Source organism: Eurytemora carolleeae, unplaced genomic scaffold (genome assembly GCF_000591075.1).
Source record: "Eurytemora carolleeae unplaced genomic scaffold, Eaff_2.0 scaffold802, whole genome shotgun sequence".
Classification (NCBI taxonomy): domain Eukaryota; kingdom Metazoa; phylum Arthropoda; class Copepoda; order Calanoida; family Temoridae; genus Eurytemora; species Eurytemora carolleeae.
This window is the reverse complement of record NW_019396692.1, coordinates 109,418-128,609: the sequence shown is the minus strand read 5'-3', so window position 1 is coordinate 128,609 and position 19,192 is coordinate 109,418. Positions and strand designations below refer to the sequence as shown.

At 30.4% G+C, this 19,192-nt stretch overlaps 1 protein-coding gene across 2 annotated transcripts; it reads right to left on the bottom strand.

The window, feature by feature from the left end:
• Positions 1-733: 733 nt before the first annotated feature.
• LOC111707450 (glutamate-gated chloride channel) lies at positions 734-13,260 on the bottom strand. Of its 2 annotated transcripts, none has more exons than XM_023480563.1 (10): positions 13,188-13,256; positions 12,443-12,488; positions 12,190-12,229; positions 7,953-8,070; positions 7,587-7,614; positions 6,546-6,625; positions 5,689-5,728; positions 4,010-4,099; positions 2,890-3,025; positions 734-916 (listed from the first exon to the last, which is right to left on the bottom strand). In XM_023480563.1, exons 2-10 carry the CDS (start codon positions 12,478-12,480, stop codon positions 776-778), a joined length of 711 nt encoding a protein of 236 aa, XP_023336331.1. In that variant the 5' UTR covers positions 12,481-12,488; positions 13,188-13,256; the 3' UTR covers positions 734-775. The 2 variants fall into 2 exon arrangements, with proteins under 2 accessions (XP_023336331.1, XP_023336329.1); XM_023480561.1 differs by lacking the exon at positions 734-916 and adding an exon at positions 2,001-2,296 and having other exon boundaries at positions 13,188-13,260.
• Positions 13,261-19,192: the final 5,932 nt, after the last annotated feature.

The window sequence follows — 19,192 nt, the reverse complement described above, 5'->3', positions numbered from 1 at the left end:
ATCTGTATTCTATACACAAAGGAACTGAGCTTTTGCCACAAACTCTGATTTCTATTCTTCTTATCTTTGAAACTCGTAATAGTAGACTTGATTTAATAGTCGCAGTTTTAAATATCAACGGTTTGTTGCCATCTTGAGATATTATACATATATAATAATATTGGGATTGGAAGATTTGAGTTTGTGGCAAATTCAGTTTTTTTCTCAATATCTTACAATAAACATAACAATATTAATTTAATTCAGTTCTATTCTCAATATCTTACAATAAACATAACAATATTAATTTGTGGAACTGTAAGATATCTTATTGTTTAACTAGCTTTGAAACCCGACTTTGCCTAAAAATTAAAATTTTCTTACATGCTACATATATATACCCTCATTTGCGCAGCTGCCAAGTTTTGGATCTAATTAACTTAAAACCTGTATTTTGCCTTCTCAAAATGAATAAAACAAAATCAGTAAAAAGCGACCAAATATTTTTTACATGGGACTAGAAGAAGAAAACATTTCAAAATTAAAATTTATTCACATTACGGACACTTTTAGTTTTTAAACGTTCTATAAAAAATAAAACTTGATTTCGCATTAAATATCTAGATTTGCAAATTAATGAATGTGTAAAAAATGCATGACATGTATAATAAATTTGCTTATTGTTAAATTTTACAAGGTTAAAATTGGACAATAATTCAACTAATTTATTAGTTGCGCGTTTAATTTGCTCATGCTTGCTTAGACTTTTATTTTAACAATGCATACAGTTGATTGATTAATTGTTGCATACTCCTCCAAACCCAACTGGAGTGAATCTAAACTCAGCATTGAGACAGCTGTACTCTCCAGTGCTGGTCTTAACGTTGCAGTAGTCAGTCATATACTTATCCAAGGAGAAATCCTTTATCCTCAGTTCCTGAATACAAACTTAATTCAACAAGATGGTATTCCAGTAGGATTAAATGAGAACAATACAAAATTTACCCATGAAACCAGGAGACGTCAAGAGCAGTTATAGACATTAGATCACTCTGAAACTTGGCACTCAAATTTTTGGACAGCCTTCACTTAAGTGTCACATAGCCTTGGTCTTTGGTTTTACCTTTTTTCACACTTTTTTGTAGCCCTAGATATATTCATTTAAAAAAATGCAACGCGTTTTTTCTAGCTTAAGTTTAAAAGATATATTTGATGAAAAACTGCTCAAATTTTTTTGTGAGAGCGTGCATATTTTGATTTGCAGCAAGGTAACATTGACCTAGGATACATCCAAGAAACCCAATATTTTAGGAGACTGTGATGTAAAACCCTTTCATTGTCCTGATTAGGATTTTCAGACTTTTTGTTGATTATTTTAGAAATTGTTAGCGGTGCCAGCCGTTAATGAACCTTTAACAAGTTTCAATATATCTTCTATCATAGCTAATTAGGATTTTCAGACTTTTTGTTGGATATTTCAGAAATTGTTAGCGGTGCCAGCCGTTAATGAACCTTTAACAAGTTTCAATATATCTTCTATCATAGCTAATTAGGATTTTCAGACTTTTTGTTGGATTTTTCAGAAATTGTTAGCGGTGCCAGCCGTTAATGAACCTTTAACAAGTTTCAAATATATCTTCATATCATAGCTAATTAGGATTTTCAGACTTTTTGTTGGATATTTCAGAAATTGTTAGCGGTGCCAGCCGTTAATGAACCTTTAACAAGTTTCAAATATATCTTCATATCATAGCTAATTTTCCATACCTATATACCTTCATTTGTGCAGCTGCCAAGTTTTGAATCTTTTCAACTTAAAACTTGTATTTTGCCTTCTCAAAATTAATAAAACAAAATCAGTAATAATTGACAAAATATTTTTTACATGGACTAGAAAAAAGAAAACATTTCAAAATTAAAATTTATTCACATTTCGGACACTTTCAGTTTTGACACATTCTATTAAAAATAAAACTTGATTTCGCATTAAATATCTAGATTTGTGTACTTAAATTGCATGATTTTTGCAGATTAATGAAAATTTTATTGCAAAAAATGCATGACATATATAATAAATTTGCTTATTGTTAAATTTTACAAGGTTAAGGTTGGACAATAATTCAACTAATTTATTAGTTGCGCGTTTAATTTGCTCATGCTTAGACTTTTATTTTAACAATGCATACAGTTGATTGATTAACCCAACTGGAGTGAATCTAAATTCAGCATTGAGACAGCTGTACTCTCCAGTGCTGGTCTTAACGTTGCAGTAGTCAGAAATATAATTATCCAAGTTGAAATTATTTATCCTCAGTTCCTGAATACAAACTGAATTCAACAAGATGGTATTCCAGTAGGATTAAAAGAGAACAATACAAAATTTACCCAAGAAACCAGGAGACGTCAAGAGCAGTTATAGACATTAGATCACTCTGAAACTTGGCACTCGAATTTTTGGACAGCCTTCACTTAAGTGTCGCATAGCCTTGGTCTTTGGTTTTACATTATCAAATCACTTACACTTTTTTGTAGCCCTAGATATATACATTTTAAAAATGCAACGCGTTTTTCTAGCTTCAGTTTAAAAGAAATAATTGGTAAAAAACTGCTCAAATTTTTTTGTGAGAGCGTGCATATTTTGATTTGCAACAAGGTAACATTGACCTAGGATACATCCAAGAAACACAATATTTTAGGAGACTGTGATGTAAAACCCTTTCATTGTCCTGATTAGGATTTTCAGACTTTTTGTTGATTATTTCAGAAATTGTTAGCGATGCCAGCCGTTAATGAACCTTTAACAAGTTTCAATATATCTTCTATCATAGCTAATTTTCCATACCATATATATACCTTCAGATCGGCATTTACTTTTAAAACTCAAAGTTTCCAGTGCCCGACAAATTTTACCTTAGCAACCATGATTGGTTTATCAGTCCAGGTGTACACAACATCCTCAGCAGTCCATCCATAGCTGGCAATCTGAACCGGGCAGATAAATTCAGTTTTAGGACTGTTGAAACCACAGGTAGTTTTCAATGTTAACCTAGTTAAATATTTTCTTAGTATTTCATGATTTTTTTTAGTGCTGCAGGGTTTCTGTATTAGAGTAACTGAATATAGTGGGTCAACTTAGAACGAAATGTATTTTTAAAAATGGGGAACTATAACATTTACTTTATTATTTCTATGATGTTTGGTCCATCACCAACAAACAATTTTATATAAACCAATTATGTTTAGAATAAATCTGTTTGATTAAAACAATGTTTGAATTTCCTGGCTATACACTTTTTTTGCTAATTTCTCAGCAATATATTCAAACAATTAACAGAGTACAAGGTGTCTCAAAAAAACATGGGAATTTAGAAATAGTTATAAGTTCGTCTTCGATTGTGAATTTTTATAAAGTGTCAGAAAGTGTATAAAACCAGCTTTATTTGGCTTTGCGAATTACTTGATGTTTCCCATTAATTTTACAGGTTATGAAGATGGCTGACTACATGTTAAAGACACAAACTTCATTATTTTCCAATTGTGATGTTTAATATTATTCTGATAACAGAAACTGTAATTGTAATTTCAAGGGACCTTCCAATATACTTTGACTGACAGTGAATGACAGGCTTTTCCTTATTTATTCAAAGGCATTTTTGTAATTGTTTAACATTTCATTTACAAGATGATTTTTATTTAAGGAATAATAGTATTTACTTTTTAGAAGTGGCAAAATATCAAGATATATATTTGTGAAAACTGTGTTTGCTAAGAAAAATCTTAGTTTTAAAGTGATTAATGTGAGTTCACACTGAACGCTAGTGTACACTAAAATTTAAAGCTTTTTACACATCATTCAATAGAGATATACAAAGAGATCTCTGTCCTCAATGATCGGTCTACAGTTTAAAGCTGGGTACTATTGTGAATCAGATACGCCTCTCTTCTTGACGGTCACTTGAAATTACGCTAACCATGTCTTTCAATGAAAATAAAAAAATTAGATTTTAGATGATTAATATAAATTTTGAACCTGACACTTTGAAGTACATCCCCGTTAGGATAAACTCTAATGTATTCATTAGGCACCATTGTATTGTGAATTTTAGCCTCAAGTTCATTCCTAAAAATATCGTCGGTTCAATTAGTTTTCAGAGAAATTCCAATCTTACATATTTTCTTTGTATCATTCTTATAGGTGAATCAGTAGAAATATCTAATTAAACTTAAATTTGAAATTTTATTAATTAGTTTTTCCGAATAAAAATAAGATTATAAACTACCTTTTGAATATAAATATATATTCAATTATTTTACTTGACTTATTCTTTTAAGGTTTTTTTCAAAGGATATTTTTGGAATTCTTTTCATAAAATCTCGTTATTAAAAAAGAATAATAAGAGTTTTGAGAGTTCCTTTAAAGAAAAAATCATTACAAGGATTTTTAAAGATCAAAGAACAATTTGAAAACCAAATCAATAAAAAATAAGAGTGTTTTCAGAAACTTGTCTAAAATAATTTAATATTTGTTTGTTTCAAATTGATAGGATGGAAGTTGAGGAGGTTTGCGCAACTTTTGACGTATTTGAAGTTAGGACCATTAAAGAATCTTAGTTTACATTAAACTAAATTTAGTAACCTAGGATATTTCCTAATCCTACCCTACCTAGGATATTTCCTAGTCCTACCCTACCTAGGATATTTCCTAGTCCTACCCTACCTAGGATATTTCCTAGTACTAACCTACCTAGGATATTTCCTAGTACTACCCTACCTAGGATATTTCCTAGTCCTACCCTACCTAGGATATTTCCTAGTCCTACCCTACCCTACCTAGGATATTTCCTAGTCCTACCCTACCCTACCTAGGATATTTCCTAGTCCTACCCTACCCTACCTAGAATATTTCCTAGTCCTACCCTACCCTACCTAGAATATTTCCTAGTCCTACCCTACCCTACCTAGAATATTTCCTAGTCCTACCCTACCCTACCTAGAATATTTCCTAGTCCTACCCTACCCTACCTAGAATATTTCCTAGTCCTACCCTACCCTACCTAGAATATTTCCTAGTCCTACCCTACCCTACCTAGAATATTTCCTAGTCCTACCCTACCCTACCTAGAATATTTCCTAGTCCTACCCTACCCTACCTAGAATATTTCCTAGTCCTACCCTACCCTACCTAGAATATTTCCTAGTCCTACCCTACCCTACCTAGAATATTTCCTAGTCCTACCCTACCCTACCTAGAATATTTCCTAGTCCTACCCTACCCTACCTAGAATATTTCCTAGTCCTACCCTACCCTACCTAGAATATTTCCTAGTCCTACCCTACCCTACCTAGAATATTTCCTAGTCCTACCCTACCCTACCTAGAATATTTCCTAGTCCTACCCTACCCTACCTAGAATATTTCCTAGTCCTACCCTACCCTACCTAGAATATTTCCTAGTCCTACCCTACCCTACCTAGAATATTTCCTAGTCCTACCCTACCCTACCTAGAATATTTCCTAGTCCTACCCTACCCTACCTAGAATATTTCCTAGTCCTACCCTACCCTACCTAGAATATTTCCTAGTCCTACCCTACCCTACCTAGAATATTTCCTAGTCCTACCCTACTCTACCTAGAATATTTCCTAGTCCTACCCTACTCTACCTAGAATATTTCCTAGGAATACCCTACCCTTATAGAATTTAAATAACCTGAAGAACGTATCTGGAACCCAAATCTGTTTCTCTTCTCCTGATAAAAGAAATTATAAGATAATATTTTTTCTTATTTTTAAGTTGATTCCCCGGCCCTCCCCTCCCCGGCCCTCCCCTCCCCCAAACAAAAAATAACGAGTCAATTTGTTTTATCTGATCAGAGCGGGAAACTTCATAATTTGAAACACTGAATATCAATTGTGGACATTTATAATTCATTCATTTACTATAAAAGTTTGATAACAAATACAGACACGATGCTTTATATTGATATTCAATTGCAAAATGAACATAATAATAAGATGAAATAATCAGAAAAATAAAGAAACTGAACACATTAACTTTAATTGTCTAATTCAAATATTTTAACAAAATGATCCTTTCAGAATATTTAATTTTTAAATCGGTGATTCAAATTTGAACCGTCGGTATGCAGTACTTTAGAATCTTTTTCATTTTAAACTTTGATTATTTAATTTTGCAGAATTATAGTTTAAAACATAGATGTTCAACCAAATCAGTTTACTAAGATATAATGATTAAACATTTAGAGATAGATGTAAGTAATCAGATCTTTTTCGATACCTCGAGGCTAACCATAGTCAAAGTTGGTGACAAGCAATTTTTATTTTGTTATAGTGAGTTATAGATTGAATGAAATCAAATGGAAATTAATCAAAAATAAATGAAAAAAAAACTAATTTTCTTTTCCGAATTATTTTTTTCTTCACTTTTAATTAGATTTGATTTCTATTCAAGATAAATTCTCAAAAATAATAAAAGAACAATGATATTAGAAAAAAAAACTATTTTGTAAACCACTTTTATTTAAAAAAATGATTTCTACTGTTGACCTGAAATAAGGGTAAGGAAGTTCACGTTGACAGCATCTGGATTCTCATTGAAACTAAGTCTGCTATCCGACCATTTCTGTCTAAAATACATTCATTTCAAAGGCAGCGATTATCAAGGATTTAATGCAAGGAAAGTTATTTCAGAGGTGTACGCATTTTGCACTGCAGTGTACTGTCACTGGGCGGTAATGTAAACACAAGACGGATGTCGAATCCTGACATGGGATCCATCTTTCACATAAATAGCCAATGAAATATTCTGGTCATAGGAAACTATTATATGAATTATCAAAATTATCAAAATTCAATGCTTTTATAACCTCCTCTGATGCTAAATGAACACTGATGCATCTATTCTTGTTTACAAATTCCGCCCAGAGAGAACCGGCCGCAAATTTTAATTTTCTTATTCTTTTATCTTTTCAACTTGAAGTTTTAGCCCTTTGGAAATACAAACTACGAATTCAGCCTGAGTCCAAAAATAAAGAACGAAAAGTTTTAACTTAAATTTTAAGTTCATGGTTAAATGCCACTTCTGACTTAATTTAAACCTGAACTTTAATCGTGAGGTTAAATATTTAACCGTGAGGTTAAATATTCAACTCGCCGAAATCTACGAGTTCAAATTTAAACACTGCAGGGTTAAAATCTTGAAATCCCGCAATCCCTATTTGTCTATCATAAAAACCTTGATTTAATAAATTTCAGGTTTAGATTAATTAATGTATGCACGTAAACCCAAAATACGGTTGTAACTGGAAATATGTTTTGTTTTCCGTCACGTAAATAATGTAAAATTTAAAAAACAGCTGATTATCGATAGTTATGTAATAATTCTCCGTAAATCCTTTTCTCTGATTTTAACTTTTAACCTCGAACTTAAAATTCGCGCATTCTTTAGTTTTAGACTCTGGTCAAATATTAAATATTTGAAATATCCTAGTGTTACATCATCAGCTGATGCAAAAATAAAGAATAAAAAGTTAGAGTTGCAAAAAATAATTACATTAAAAAAAATTAAATCATTTTAAAATGTGATACCTAAATGTCAACTGGTACTCCATTGATCCTAAATAGAAATGTATGTGAAAAATGTTTAAAGGGAATCATATCGTTCTTTTTTTTCTCATCCAATTGAATAATGCTTAAACAAGAAAAACATGTTTCATTTACTCGAAGGAAATTAAAACTTTTGAGGGATTCAACAACGTCTGAGCGTACATGTGTCCTGCATATACATTATACATATAAGATATTAGATTTCTAAGAACTGTTGCATACCAAAAACCAGCTTTTCATAAAAGAATGAATATTAACATGGAATTGCATCTAATTTTACAATTCAGCCGTATATATTAATAATATTAAAACATTTCCTATAAAGGAATAAGAATAGATATATCTGACCTGAGACGCTATCAACCTCCTTGATATATCTGAGATAAAGGTTGACCGATACATTTACTTTATGATCTGGTTTAATGTGTCGGTCATATCTCTCTAGCAGGCTGTGGGTCAGCTCACTCTAGAAACAGAGAGATAATAAAATTGTGGATTTTCAAAGCAAATATCATCGAAAAGATCTGTTATTAGGTGTGTCCAAAGATCTGTTATTAGGTGTGTCCAAAGATCTGTTATTAGGTGTGTCCAAAGATCTGTTATTAGGTGTGTCGATCTGTTATTAGGTGTGTCCAAAGATCTGTTATTAGGTGTGTCCAAAGATCTGTTATTAGGTGTGTCCAAAGATCTGTTATTAGGTGTGTCCAATTTATCATTTCAGGTTTTTGATTTAAAGCAGAGTTGATAATTATTGATTTTAATGGTGTTGTTCAGAAATCTGTAAAATTTTAATTATGAAAATTTGGTCATTACATACAGGGTGATTAAAAAAAAAGTTTAATTAGCGGCGCCAGGTGCAAAATTGTACCTTTTTTGTGTAACTCTCTTGTATGATGTTCTTTCAATATTTTTTTGAAATTTTTTATTTTGTTTGGTATTCCAATGGCACAAACAAATCCGCAAACCTTTTTTTTCTCTCAAATCAAATTAGTTCAGAAAATCGAACATGTGTTTAAAAATTATTTCAATCGAAATCTAAAATTTTATGAAGATTGAATCACAAGTTCTAACTTGATTTTTCAGAAAAAGTTGTTTTTAAATGGCTCTGCAGGTTTCAATTGAACCGCGTATATTTAAAACTTTAGGATTTACTACGAAGAAAGGAACTAGAAAATTTAAATAACTTTTCTTTAAAAATTAGACCAGCACTGAAAATTGCGAATTTTCTTTTTAAAAGTTTGCGAATTTTCTGTGATTCAATCTTTTTAAAGTTTTAGATTTTGATATAATTTCTATACACATTTTTGTTTTTCTGAACTTTTGATTTTGAGTGAAAAAAAGGTTCGCGATATTTTTTGAGCCATTGGACAAACACAAAATAAAAATTTTTCAAAAAATAAAGAAAAAAACACATTAAAGGAGAGTTGCACAAAAAGGTACAATTTTGCACCGGGCGCCACATATCACATTTTTTTTAATCACCCTGTTTATCTTAAAACATGTTCAGGGAACCTTTTTACAAAGAAATCATTTACAAATTATCAAAGTTCTTTGAGACATTTTATAATTTTATGAAAATGAACTGGGAAGGAAAGAACGCATGATTTCCTGTTTTCCACGGTTTGTACGTTACAAATCAGAGTAAATTTGAGTTTAATTAAACAAATGATTAAAGGAAATAAGTTTTTACTTCAAACTCTATCTTTTTAATCCCTATATCTTTGCAACCTAATGTTATAGTCATTTAATATTTCAAACTGTGAATTCTGTTAGAAATTAAATTGAATTATTTACGATCTGGATTAAATATTGAATATTGTATGGACGCTACGATAGAAGTAAGCTTTGTAGAGATCACTCTAAATTTGATTCGACGTTAGCCTATTCCCCCTTTTATTTTCGCGAACACTCCCTTTAATATTGAATAGAATGGTCTGTGGTAGTGTCGACGTAATTTACTCCCAGTATCTTTTATTCGCAGACAAAGATTAAAGGATATATTGTTCGGATCCGGAAATAGAACTTTTTAAATGTAGGGATTCGTTTAAATTTATGTTAACTAAAGGGAGAGACCGGTTAGACATGGCAATTGACCTGATAATGCAGTATTGTAGAGAAAAACGTTAGGATTCATTTGATACCAATGAAACATGTAAAAAACAATTTTATTGACTAATTTCCAGTTTATGAAAATATTTCTTAAGAGAAATTATCGATGGGCATAGTGGAACCGTATGAATTGGTTGTTTCATTATGAATATATAACCTTTGCTGTTTCTTTAATTATATTCGCAGATTTCATAAAAAATTTCGTCTTCTCAATTAAAATAAAGAACAATTGCCACCCTAGCTGAAATCAAATTTACATAAATCTACGAGATTTTAAAAGTAATTTTTATTGATATAAATTCAATATTTTTTTCAACCTGTTTGAGCATGCAACTTATAGTTTGTAGAAATACGTTTTGTCCCTGTTATTGAAGAATTGTAAACCAAAGGTTTCTTGAGGTGACTGAAACAACAGATGAAATGTTACAAACGACTGTAAGCTCTTAATTAAAAATTGTACACCGTAAAAATGTCTCACATGGTATCTAATGAATCCTAAAGTTTTCCCAACAATACTGCACTTTTAGCTAAACTACCATTTTTAGCTGGGTTCTCACTTTAAGCACGTGTAAAAATAACCTAAACACGTGATTGCAGTTTAGAAAAAAAGAAAATGTTTTACTAATCTCTTTATCTTTGCAAACCAATGTTGTAGTCAGGAGAGCTTAGATATTTAAAACTTTGAATACTGTTCAAATATTCTGCAAGGTTGAAATGTCAAAGGTTTCCACTATCAGGTTGCAAAGATATAAAAATTTGAAAATTTGAGTTTGTGGCAAAGACTCAATTCCTGAAGAAGAAAAAGATTAATTTTCCAAACGAAGAAGCACAAGATCGTGATTCTTTCATGAAAAAACATTTATTATTATTATTTTTAGTTTTTAATATTAAGCATTCTTGAGCAATCCAATAAATGAACTATTTAATAACTTTAAACAAATATTTTGTTGGACATTTTTATTCTAAAATAAAAACTTTGTTATATACCTTATCACGTTTTTTTCATGTACCACATATGGCGCAGTGGGGTCTCTGGGTTGGGTGGGGTGGGGGAGGGGAATTGAGTTCATTTCATACATCTTTCATCTTTGTCAAATCATTGGCTTGAACTTTTTTTTTTTGGAGAAAAGTTTCCAATTGTAGATATTTGTTGAAGTTCTTAAATCCTTCCGAAAACTAGCCGTTTTTGTGAAAACTGCAAAATTAGCTTTTGCCTTTTTTACACTAGGCTTTACGATTATAACCAATAAATTAGGAAGTTATACAAATCAAACATTACACATTCTAAGTTTCTCAAGCATTTACATTTTTTTCTCTTTAATAGTTATCCAGCATATATACACTGTGAACACTGTATAGTCTAATGAAATAAAATCAAATTTTATTTTTACGAAACATTTGATTTTGAGAAAAGTGGTGTTCGTATGTTCAAATCAGTCGAATTTAAAACAAATGCAAATATCAGAAATTATTTTCAGTAATTTTCATTTCATCTTTACCCTATCCCAACTGACATCTGGTTTATTCCTAATAGACTGAGAGGGGCGAGTCATTGCGACCCCACCCCCCTTTATTTCCTTCTTTGATACAATATATCACTTTTGATAGATTTTTTGAGGGCCCTTGGGTTCTACTTAAATAATCTGAAGAAAAAAATGCAAATTTTAAAAAATCCAAATTCTTATGGCAAAATCTTTGCAAGGAAATTTTGCGAAATATGACAAATTTACATTTTTGAAAAGACCTTGACCAAGCAAATTCAAGTATGCAATAATATTTGCAAATTTTCCAGAAAAACTGAAAATGTGCAAATATCTTCGCTACATTTCTTAGCACATATTTTGTAATCTGCATCCTTTTGTTGTAGAGTTAAGAAGAATATTCTGATAGTAACCTGTCACCTTTCTCTTTATGAACCCCTAAAATACTACTTAAAGGGACTGTAAGCGTAATTTTAAGTGATCCTTCATGTAAAGATGGCAATCCCGACTTACAATGTTTTGTCTGATCAAGTATGATAATTAGATTTATTTCATGATTTCTCTGCAAAGTGACTTACACATTTCTCGTTTAAAGTAATAATGGAGGAATTGAACTTTATAGTCGATCTGTATTTAGTATTTACACATATTAATATTATAAATAACATGATTAAAACAAGTTTAATCGGTTAGTAATGTTGCTTAAAGAATGGGATACAACTACATATTTACTTAAAGCAAGAATATCCTTCAGAAGAACTGCACTACACCGGAAATGGACTTTTCCTCATGTTTTCTCAACTTTTTGATGATTTTTTATCCCTAGCTTATACTCTTGATGAAATTTCATTAAAAGAGTCGAGAAAACACTTGGAAAAGTAAATTCCCGATGAAGTTGGCAGTCCGGTCCGTGTTTTTACCCCTCGCTAATAGTAAATAAATAGTTATTTTGTTTTATTCAATTTTATTTTGATTTTTGATATTTTTTCTCTGACCTGAGTTGACACATAGTCGTTTACAGCTAAAGCACTGCAACTAAACAAAAACCATATTAAATAAAGATAAAAATGGTTTTTAAACATTTTGAAGTTTTTGTCTTAAATTGTTATTAGAATTTTATATATATTACTCATGTATACAAAATAAAGGTTAGAATGTTGGACTTATAAGATATCTTATTGATTTGATATAATTGCCGAGAAATGTCTTCTTTAATATAATTTTTAATTATAATTAATTACCACTTACCAGTATGTTAGTAGGAGAACGACGCTAGCTCTCTTCATCGTAAATCCTTAATATCAAAACTGATCAATTTGAACTTTTTTTAGATTTCAAAAGCAAGAATTTTTTGCGAATTTCAGGCTCATCTACATAATATAGCTCTTTGCTCATGTTAGCTATGGCTGCCAAACGGTCCACTGCTGAACCAAATTTGCTAACATTTTTAAAGTAACTCATGGATACCCCAGGGTTGACATATAGGCGAAAATACAATTTTTTTTCATTCGATATTTTAAAAATTTGGTTTCAACTTTTTTCTCCCAAAGTTCGACATTTTTTTCCATGGGCAACGCCGGGCACTACAGCTATTAATTATAAATAAACCGTAAATTGTTTTATTGTTATCAAACGAATTCTAAAAAAATCTCGATAATACTGCACTCTTACTTCAACTACAATGGAAGGTGATTATATCAATACAATGAAGACGACTTTCGAATTCAATATTTATTTAAGTTAAGCTGTTAAACATGCTGGATACACACAAACACAGAAGTCAAGAGTGTTTATCGATTAAAAAAGCTTCTCTTTGATTACTTATTAGTTTGTAATTCGAAAAAAGCTTGTTAACAATCAAAACTTAAATAAAAAAATCGTCTTCATTACCATTACCTAACCAGTCTCTTTAAATATTTTCTGTGACAGCTCATGTTATAAGCAAGGGAAGGTGTGATAATATAACAATTTTATTAAGTTTGTTGGTACTTACAGTATATCTTATCTGTCCTACAAGTTCGAGTTTACTGAATCTAGTCAGTTAAAATCTTAATAAACTAGATTTAAAATATTTATATCATAAACATATAATTATATGTCAGACATTTGGGTGACTTATATTTTAAATTATTTAATAATTATTCTCAGAGAGTTTTCAAAATAATATTGTTTTTCTTTAATCAAATCGCAGTTTTAAATTTTCGACGGGTAACACTTTTAATTACTTAATAAAAAATTGAATTTAAGTTTTTTTAATGTTTTGTTTATCGATCAAGCACATGCCTTTTTTAGAAATCCCATCTGCAGCTGCAGTATGAACAAAGTACACATGTACAGTTTGTGCAGTATGAAACATTAGCAGCTATCTGAGATTTAATAAAAACACACGTGTGAAAGTGTCAAAAATAATGATTATACAATTGTCAAAAAAACATTTAAATATTTGATAATATTTTTTGAAGAAAATATGGGTGAAAAACCTCAATAAATGCCTTAATAAGCCCCGAGAGTACATATTTGTTCAAAAAATAGATAAAATGTTAAAAGAATCCTTTTAACTGTGATTGTGATTTCAGCTTTTAAATTCGGAGTAAAAATCGATGCACATGACGACTTTAATATCTTGTTAAACCTTCTAATTTAAACAGCTTATGTTTTTGAATCAGATATATTTTTTATTAATAACCTTGATTTACTCCAATTTTTAAATTGTCATTAAGTTTGAATTGAATCAAAATTACTCCAGATTTAATATTTTCTTGATTCTTTGAACAAATTAAATGTTTACACAAGTTTTCCGTATATTTAAAAAAATAAACTTTAATCATTGGAAACAAAAAAACAGTTTGCAAAATTGAAAAATCAGGATTACGAAGAAGAAGAAGAAAAATAAGACGAAGAATTTTGTTCTAGACAATTCTTCGATTTGGGAGATTTTTTATTTTTCTTTGATGATGTATAAATTAATAAATTAAACCTGATGGAGCACACCTTGGATTTTAAAAAACAACTATAATTTTAAAACTCAATAGATTGAAATATCTAAAGTCTACGATATTGAGTTGCAAAGTTATATCTGCTATAGAATATCAGAGTTTGAGGCAAAGACTCAATTCCTATCGTATTCTTGGATTTTTTTCTGATTAGAATCTCAAACATGAAATTCACATTTTTAAGTCAACTCCTTCCTGATTGGTCTATTTTTGTAAAATAGGGGGGGGGTCCCTTAGAGTTGAGATAGGAGAGTGTGATATATGTCACTAATCCATCTTTTCAAGGCCTGCTCATTAAAAAATTATACCTTCATCTTTACAAATTCATTTTTCATGGGCTATTCAAATGTATAAATTTTAGCCCTGTAGCTTAGTTATAAAAAATATTTAATTTTTTAAAAAACGTCGACCCGCCTTATGCATAAAAAATAAATTTTTACCCATTTTTTTCAGAACTATGAAGTTAAACAAGTGAATATGTTTTAGTATTCTATCCTGAAAAAAATGTAAAACTTATGATTAAACTTTTGAAGAAAAATTCGACTTTAAGACTCACGTTATTAGTTTACGCATGAAACACAGCAATTATGCAGCACAAAACTGATCAATTTAGAGTAATTGATTTTTAAGATACAGGGTTAACCACAAAGGATGAGACTTCTGAAGAGACGATTGTAAGAAATAGTTATACTGTTTGTTTCCTTACATTTACGATTCCCTGCCACTTTTTTGTGCTAAATTATTGAATAAGCCATTAAAGGTTAATATATCTAAGGCAGAATACATATATTAATCCGGGAACTGTCATATTTCAAGAGTTTCCGGTCGTCTTTACAGTCTCATTCTTTTTGAGTAAGCCTGTATAAACTTGGCAGCATTAAATACATGTGATTTTTTAAATGGCGTCTTCCTCATGGCTTTTTGTGTTCAATTGTATTGACATCGGGCCGCAACTCTGTAAACCTTATTTTGCAAATATATTTCTGTTGCGCTATCTGTAATTTTAGGAGCGTCTTGGGATAAATCCTATTATGTTCAATAATACTGCGTCCGCCAGAAAAAATGACTTTTCCCCCTTGCCAACAACAATGGCTGGGCACAGTCCAAATTTGTCGAGCCTTTTCGTTAACGGTAGTTCCAAACATTAAAAAAGAAAATTACAGGTATCCGTTAATGTTAGTTTCGTTAACGGTATGTTTTGTTTGTTTTTAAAGTTGACGTTAGTTAACGATCTCAATTTTAATGAAAAACAAAAGATGACGGCACTGTTTTTTTTTCAAAAACGGCTAATCTCTTCCTGCTACCCTTCAGTACATTTTGAAATTCGAAGTTTAAATGAAATTATATTGATTTTAACAATTTAATAAAGTTGCTAAAATGAAATGAAATGTGAACGAACTCAATTTAATTTGAAAATTTTCCTCTTGTTTTGTTTGTCAAATCCATTCATTTTTATTTTCCATTTTTTAACAAAGAAGAAATATTTAATAACATTTTCCGTCAAATTTTATTTTTATTTTTAGACTTTATAGAAATAAATTTAGCTAATGCTCAAAGTCATTTTCAAAGCAAGATGTTCAAAAGTAAATTCATTATGCGCTAAAAATTACACATTTCAAAATTTTAAAACCGTTGAGCCTACGGTATATTCAAATAAAAAAACGAAGGCAATATAGGTATTAACGCGTATTATATTGCGTATAGCCATATAGTCTTATATTACGTCACCAGAACTTCCGCCAATGGCAGTCCAGTATCGTTGTCACGTGACTACGTATGTATCACGTGACCAGTATACTTTACTACCATTGGCGGAAGTTCTGGTGACGTAATACGGACTATCTGGACTATACGCAATAATACTATTAATTATATCTATTAAAAATTAAAAAATAAAATTGAAAAATTATTACAGGAGTAAATCTAAAATTCTCAGGCTCCTGTTGGATATCGTTGTTTTCAGATTGGTTGCGTATTTGTTCAATATGATCTGTTTAATACTACAACTCTTATACAAAATCTGAAATAAGTTTTGGTATAATTTCGACCCAATTTTATATCAATTTCTCGAGACAGGCACATCAGATAGTTATCTTTGTGTCCTTCAACTCCTTAGATTAGGTAATAGGTTGTATCCTATATATCCCCTTTCATTTTTTCTTTACAGTCTCTTTAATCACGACCTTCAAATCGTCTTCTGCACTATAAACCTCATCTAAATTTTATGGTAATGTTGCATCGTCTATACGCAACATCCTCTATACTGAACTTCCGACCTACTAACTTTCTGACCTATTGCTATATCCGACCTACGACAGCTGTAGGTCGGTTACACATTTTATTTTTTTAATCCGACCTACAGGCATGATTGAGTTTATAGTCATGTGCATGGAGCGAGGTCAGATGTACATATCTATTTGTAGGTCGGATATTTATATCCGACCTACTAAAGTGTAAATCCGACCTACAATTGATGACCATCCGACCTACAAATGCATATGTATCCGACCTACTTAAGTGTAAATCCGACCTACAATCGATGACTATCCGACCTACTTAATAATTGTACATCCGACCTACAGTAGGTCGGATCAAACAAAAGTTTTTTGAATTAAGGTGCAACTGACCTATAGCTTAACAGACCTACAGCAGCTAAAAAGCAGCTGGAAAACCACATGCAAGTAGGTCAGAAGTGTAATATAGAGGATATGCGTAGGTCGAAAAATACACCACCAAATTTTATAAAAAGCACAGAAAGCGATGGAATGAAAGTCGTCTTCTTTATTCTTTATTTGCAAAAGTTTTGCAAAAGTTTTTGTAACGATGGGTGCCTACAGGGTTACCCTCAAAGGAGACGTAAGAGACGACTGTATGGAATTTATATACGGCCTTTAACTTAATATTCATGATTTCTTGCAACTTTAAAATTGTTTCCTTATTTTTCAATAAATAAAGCCATTAAAAATAATAATCAAAATTAAAGACTTAATGTAACTGAATATTGTTACATATTAGTAATTATTGCCCGGAACATTTTCATTATTATGTTAGTTTTTAAAATTTAAAATGTTTAATTCTTTTAGTTGTAACCATAAAACTCTGGAATAGGAAGACGACTTTTAAACTTAAATTTGACTATAGATAGTCCAATGAGCACGAGAAACAAAAATTATTCAGTGTTCAGTGTAAACAGACCCATTTTACTTGATTTGAAATTTAAAAAGTGTCTAGTAAAATTATTTGCTTTAAAACAGCATCAAATACACTTACGTATTGGTATTAAGTCGTCTTCCTATTTCGGAGTTTTTTTGGTTAGGACTGTAGCAAAATTTGATGACTGATGATTTTGAAAAGAAAACGACATACGTTTGGTCATCTAAAATTTAAAATATGGATATTTTGACTATCGGGTTTCCAGCAGAATAAAAAAATTGATGCGCGAAAATTTCGCATTTCGTGGCAAAATTTTTGTTGCGCCGAAAATTCCGCATTTTTTGCGCATTCATTACGTAGAAAAAAACGCGAAAATTTCCGCTTTTTGCGCAGAATTAATAATGAGAAAATCTATATATAAATTTGGCTTGTCTGTCTGTTTGTTTGTTTGTATCCAATAAACGTCAAAACGGCTGAACCGATCGGGTCCAAATTTTTTGTGGGACATCACGTGACCACGGGAAGGTTTATGAATGATAAAAATTTTTAAAAAAATGTGTTTTAACGGTTTTTAATTTTGTAAAAAAATTTAAATTCTTGAAAATCCGCAAATTTGTTTTTAAAAATTCGCAAAATTTTTTCTTCTTTGTTATAAAATGTAAACAAAAAGAACATGTTCACAATTTAAATAGAAGATGGGTGCGAAGTGCCCTAAAAGCCTAGTTCTGCAAAAATGAGAAAATTCCGCGATGTGAAAATGAAAAAATGGCAAAAATTGCGTTCAAACATATCTTTTCTATTTAAAAAGAATTAAGTTAATGATAAGTTATTTTGTATTACAAATAAATAATTGACTTATAAATTACAATTAATAATATTATTTTCTTCCTCTACTGCAGTGTGCTCCACATGTACAATACATTCCATCTTCACAGGTTCTCCTGTACAGTGTATATACAGTGGTAACCAGAAAACAGTGGACTGATTGTCGTCTTCTTTGTGAAAAACTTTAACTTTTAGATTTCTCCTTGAAATTTTAATTGTCTGGTTATATCTTACATAGATAACCCTATACAGTCATACATAGATTAATTAACAATAGATATAGAACAGTAGATATCGTCTTTTCAAGAACAAATAGCACTAATTCTAGAAAAGACGAAATCTAGTTTTCTATCTGTATTTTTATTAATCCATGCCTACAGCACTCGAATATAAAGGTCAGTAGTAACCAAAAAATGGTGGATCAATTGTCATGTATTCTATCTTAATTTTGATGAAAATGTCAAGCAGACTTCCATAATTTGTGACGAATTTAATTATAAAAGTGTGCCCTGAATTAAGAAATATATCAGGTATAGTAAGTACAATTTAGAAATATATCAGGTATTACAAGTAAGATTTAGAAATATATCAGGTATAGTAAGTAAGATTTAGAAATATATCAGGTATGACAAGTAAGATTTAGAAATATATCAGGTATAGTAAGTACAATTTAGAAATATATCAGGTATGACAAGTAAAATTTAGAAATATATCAGGTATGCAAGTAAAATTTAGAAATATATCAGGTAGTACAAGTAAAATTTAGAAATATATCAGGTATACAAGTAAAATTTAGAAATATATCAGGTATTACAAGCAAAATTTAGAAATATATCAGGTATGCAAGTAAAATTTAGAAATATATCAGGTATAGTAAGTAAAATTTAGAAATATATCAGGTATGCAAGTAAAATTTAGAAATATATCAGGTATTACAAGTAAAATTTAGAAATATATCAGGTATGACAAGTAAAATTTAGAAATATATATTAGGCATGAGAAGTAAAATTTAGAAATATATCAGGTA

What these genes read in the sequence shown, in the direction of transcription:
- LOC111707450 (XM_023480561.1), bottom strand. Translation starts at nt 12,480, where the DNA reads ATGAAGAGAGCTAGCGTCGTTCTCCTACTAACATACTG. An exon ending in GTTCTCCTACTAACATACTG is followed by an intron (nt 12,230 to 12,442) that starts GTAAGTGGTAAT and finishes GTTTTTGTTTAG; the next exon opens with TTGCAGTGCTTTAGCTGTAA. An exon ending in GGAGGTTGATAGCGTCTCAG is followed by an intron (nt 7,615 to 7,952) that starts GTCAGATATATC and finishes ATTTCTATTTAG; the next exon opens with GATCAATGGAGTACCAGTTG.